Genomic DNA, 5,277 nt, shown 5'->3' with positions numbered 1-5,277 from the left:
AATGCTTAACACACGGGCTTGTTCCCATTATCATTATTTTCGTACAAGATGTCGACAACTTCTTGATAAACTCACGGCAAACTATTTCGAGAAATGCAAGTTGATGACGATCATGGGAAAATTATACATTCGTCATTGAGAAATATTACAATTTCATGTTAACCTAAATTTTTTTAAATATCTTACAATTGTTTCCATGATTATACGTTTGAATGCAGATGATATTGACATGCTCGTATTTTCTTGTGAGAGCAATGTACATTTGGTCATTGGTCTTGCGACTGTTTGAACTGGCTGTGCCATGTAAGATATGTACAGCAGTTTGACAGGCTTTCGTGAAGAAAAAAAAACATTTAAGATGTTAAAACAAAACATTTTAAATGTCAATTAGTTAAATTAAAAAGATAATAACAATTGTAATGTTATTGAATAATTCATTAGCTTGAATTCTTTAATTTGATTTCTTTTGACGTTGGCAATTATTTCGAACTTGAAAAAAAATCCGAATGATGGCTCAAAGATGTCTATTCCCACTGAAGGAAATTCACTAAACATTGATATTTCATGAAATGTCAGGAATTAGGTCATTACCTGCTTTTAAGCAGCAAATCGATAATTTCGCGATACTCATTTGGTATAGCGTTGGCCTGAGTAACGTTCGGTGAAGAACCGAGGTGCGTCCTTTGACGCCCCATACATGTACCAATGGCAACGTAGGGTTCTCTATAATCTAAAAAGCAAAAGCAGGTTGGTCTGTTTTGTTGTATTTGTGACATTTTATCCTACTATCTCTGAATGACATGTGACGGACATCTCGTGATTTGTTCAGTATGGTAACCACTTGCTTCTACTTGGATACTGTCTAAAAATGACTGTTAAACATCTGTGCTGTGGGTGGTATGCGGCGACCGTCCGTATGTTATTCTTGCTACTGCATCGTGACCTTGCCTCAAAATGACCCTGGTGATGGAGCGATAAATCCGGCAAACAAACTAACGCAGCTTCTGGTCAAGAAATCAATATGTTTTAGCGTAGTTAAGAGTTCGGTTTCTGTTACAATCTCTTTTGAGATTTTTTCTTATTTGCGCTTGGTCAGATAAAAACGTGACGCTTATGCAGCAGAGGAAGGAAGACTTCCATTTCTACACTACAACATTTTAGTTGCATTGAATATTTTCTAGTGCGCATGTATCTGTTTATCCTCGTATGGTCTCTTATGTACTTGTATATATTTACTTTATTAACTTTAATTGTGAATACTATATTTTTTAAGAAGAAATATCAACGAACAGTAAACTGAAAGAAATTCGAAGAATACATATACACATGTATTGTGGTAGGTGAAATAAAGAATCTTACTTTGTTGTTAAAAGTTGTTAGGATAATCGACAGTAATTTGCTAGACGGATTTTATATGTAAATCTATATTTATAATGGGAACCGTAGTTTATGTCATTTCAATATGCTACTGCGTTTCAACAAGAATAGAATTTTCCTCATTTTGAAAATACATTATAGTAACAGAATCCATAATAGTTTGATCCTATGTTTCTATAAGAAGTGAAATAGATATATAATTATAATGAAGTGTAAGACAGCCATATAATTACATCTAAAACCATTTCTACCCACTATTTTATATGTTATGATTGATAAAATGTGCTATAAGCACAGCGTCGTATTTGGCGTCTCTGTTAGATCTGTCCATTGTGAGATGTCTAAGTCTATACCCAGATCTCTGGCAACCCTTGACACTTCACAAACATACTTGAGAGCGGTCCTCTTTTGTTTTGCCGTAAAGATATTGGATACTTTGGTCACCGTTTTGTTCTCCGGGATTCGATGTTTTTTCCCTTCCTGATTCACAAAAGCACACCAGAAGTCCCTCGGGGTTACCGGTATTTTAAGATATCGAACTATCCTTGTCATATCTTCTACGAGATTTTGTTGCATATGCTCATATACAAGTATCATACCCTTCCTTTTAAACACATTCAGCCAGCCTATGTATGAATTCCTCCACTTAAGCAGTCCCTTTGTAACATGATTTGTCCATTCTGAAACACAAAAGATTTTATTCTTTAATACTGAAGCTTTATATTACCAATAATATTGTAATAATGTCATTCTAAACGATGACCGATATTAAATTCTGAACCGCAAAATGTATAGACATAAATAGGAACATTCTTGATAACGAAGAGGTGCCAATAAAGCATTGTTTATGAGTTTACAATAGTTTCGGCACTTACCATTAGCTGGTGAGACTTAAATTGTGTAGCGTTTACACTCTGTTAGTATGTGTGCACGAATATATCTCAATATACCATATATTAACAACAGTATATGTGGACTGAACTGTGTCTCAGTTCTCTCAACTATTTATGTCGAACCACGACTAATGTCACCGGAGAGCTTTTGACCAATCATCAATACCTTCTTCTACAAAAAAACCCATTTCTTTCATCAGAACCTTTGGTTTTTTTCCACTCTGTACACCAACATACCCTAAACACGTCTTCGTTCTATTTTTATGAGAGTGAACATGTCTAGCTTCATTTCGCACAACTATATAAAAAAAATTATTCTAGGTATGTAAATAATATTATCGGAAAAGACGGAAACTGTTGTTACTTACTTGACGAAAAGAACAATGACGGATCTGCATACCCTTTGTGCCTCTCTATTGCGGTGCGATTAGACAGTGGCTTGTCTTTTTGTTTTCCATATTTGAAATGGAAAAATGACTTCGAAGAATACAACGGGTTCCTTATGATAATTATAGCATTGTCGAATCGTTTCAGAACTTCAGGCGTATGCCTGTGCATTTTGAACACGATACAGCCTCTCTTTCTATTGGATGGTGCACATGTTGATATTCCTGAAACAAATGACTTTATAAACATATGAAAATATTGTCAAACTCGCATATAACGAATTTGTGGGACTTCGAAAAAACTAAAGTTGTGTCCGGAATTCGCTATTCCCGAATCGGAGATCTTACATTATATCAACATTATACAGAACATTTATCTTAATCATTTATATTCGTTTTAGTTTCAGTTTTCTTCTCAACTAAATATCATGATATGTGGAGACATGCTTCAATATTATCGTGCTAGTAATTTCAATTCAAGATGTTTGTCTATCGAGTCACACGGGGGATTGAGTAATTATAATTAAACTGAATGATCGGTATCGTGTTCATGTAATTTTGCTATAAAATCTTCGAATAAGAAATGAACGAATTCTGGAAACAATGAAGTGTTTTTCACGGTCTCCAGATATTCGTTATAAGCCATGGTGGCTGTACATTAGATAATGATTAAGCATGTGACATAGATCCAGGGAATGAAGTATGTTTGTGAAATGACATTAAACTAATTTGTTCTTGAGTTTGATTTTTTACAGGGTATTGGGCCTTCGGTGTATAACCGACCTAAAGTATTATTGAGACACTTCATGGTATTGATTTCGGCTATAGTTGGAAATTTTGTCTTTATTTCATGTTATGTGTATGTCATAAAACTTTTGTAATACTTTGTGTCTTGATAATGGGTAAGATTGTCTCGAAAATATGATAATATATTTGATCGTACTGTCAATATTACCTCATTAATAATAGATAATTAAGAAGATAAATATATACAACATTTGCACTCCATCCATAGAGCTCTTCAGAATATCAATTTGAACCATATAAAGACTTCATAATAAGAGTGCAATGTATCTAATTATTTACTATTTAACCGATGGATGTGTCATGTATCTGTATGTGTATTCCGAATAAGTAGTCATGTGTAAGCAGACACTCATAGTTGTGTGTTTGTGAACATCAGAGCTAGTAAATTCGATTAATATATTATACGACGAAACTAAAACAAAATCTAAAGGTACACAGAGAAACCATGGTAAAAAAACCTATTCTGCGCTATTTAAACGTGTTTTTACATGATATAAATATAGTAAATTGCGTTAATGCACACAATAATCAGCACCTTTCAACATGATAAAGAAAATATTAGTAATTATCGTGTAAAATTAACAGCTGTTCACATACTTTATTTACTACAACTTACAATCAGTTCTGTACCTGAAAGTTGCTCGATAAGATGTCTGGTCCACGAGTTTCCGGATGCAGGATAACTTAGAAGTGCTGTTGTGGATTTTTCGTCCATCAAAGTCAAGTTCCTTAATGGGCACGATTCATTCTTAAACTTATTCTGTAGAAGTCCAAAGTCGAACTTCTCCTTCAATGCTGACAGTTGCTTTTCGTGTTGTATGGCGTTTTTATAAGCAGATAAAACATCTCCAAATCGATTGAAATCCACATCTTCGAATTTTCTAAATGCTATATTGTATTGACTTTTCAAATGAAACTTCAACAAAACATAACATAGCATAATTGCGACTATAACAAAAATACAAGAAGTTTTTTGCTGGAACATGTTGCCGTGTATGATCACCTTTGTGGTCTGACTAATGTCTGACTGTTCTATGATGTCTCTTGAAATGAGGCCTTTGGCGAGTTGCATAACACGCGTGACTTAAGGGTGGAGTTTTACGCCATGCTGCACATATTACAACATACTACCTAATACTACTCAACAGAGATGTACAAATAACAAATCTCTAACTTATCCAAAAGTCTACATTGTCTTCGCAACATTTTTATAATACATTCTTGGCTCCCGGGGCTTTAGCACTTTTATTTGCATATATATTTTTTTCCTCTCATCACACAAACCAGTAATTTATTCGGGGAGAGAGCTTGTGGCCTTTGGCCTTTTGGTTTTAAAAGAAATATTCCTTTTTTTTTTTTTTTTTTTTGAGATATTCAAAAGTCTCCAGGCGCAATATATATCTAATTGTATTCTGAAATGCAATAAATGAGAAGTGAGTGAAGCACAACCAGAGAGGTTTCTATTTATAGAACCAACTTATGAATTTTCGGGTCATCTGAAATTGTGATATCAAGCGTCAACTTTCAAAATCCAACATTGCAGCGTATCGGCAAATCGATCCTTCGGAATATAGTAGATATGAAGGTTAACATACATACGAAATTTGAGAATGGTATGTAATATATATAATCGCTTTAGGGTGATTCTTCTTTGGCGGGACACCTGCTCGCTAGTGCGTTTGTCCGAGGTAGTGCAACTCAACACCTACACGTTAGTATTGTAAAGGCATAGTTATCGTAAATGCTGAATACAAATGTTAAATGTTTGTAGTGAAATACATGCAACAATTAAACTGCGTTCAATAATGACTATT

General features: G+C 34.2%; 1 protein-coding gene across 1 annotated transcript; it reads right to left on the bottom strand.

Moving 5' to 3' along the window:
- Nucleotides 1-1,662: 1,662 nt before the first annotated feature.
- LOC132560555 (sialate:O-sulfotransferase 1-like) lies at nt 1,663-4,403 on the bottom strand. Its single transcript, XM_060225220.1, has 3 exons — nt 4,094-4,403; nt 2,639-2,881; nt 1,663-2,057 (listed from the first exon to the last, which is right to left on the bottom strand). The coding sequence occupies exons 1-3, from the start codon at nt 4,401-4,403 to the stop codon at nt 1,663-1,665; spliced, it is 948 nt and encodes a 315-aa protein (XP_060081203.1).
- Between the last annotated feature and the right edge of the window lie 874 nt (nt 4,404-5,277).

Source organism: Ylistrum balloti, unplaced genomic scaffold (assembly GCF_031769215.1).
Source record: "Ylistrum balloti isolate Yb309-2 unplaced genomic scaffold, AGI_CSIRO_Ybal_v1 Utg371078, whole genome shotgun sequence".
NCBI classification, from domain to species: domain Eukaryota; kingdom Metazoa; phylum Mollusca; class Bivalvia; order Pectinida; family Pectinidae; genus Ylistrum; species Ylistrum balloti.
The sequence above is the reverse complement of the archived record's forward strand: the minus strand, read 5'-3'. Positions and strand labels throughout refer to the sequence as shown.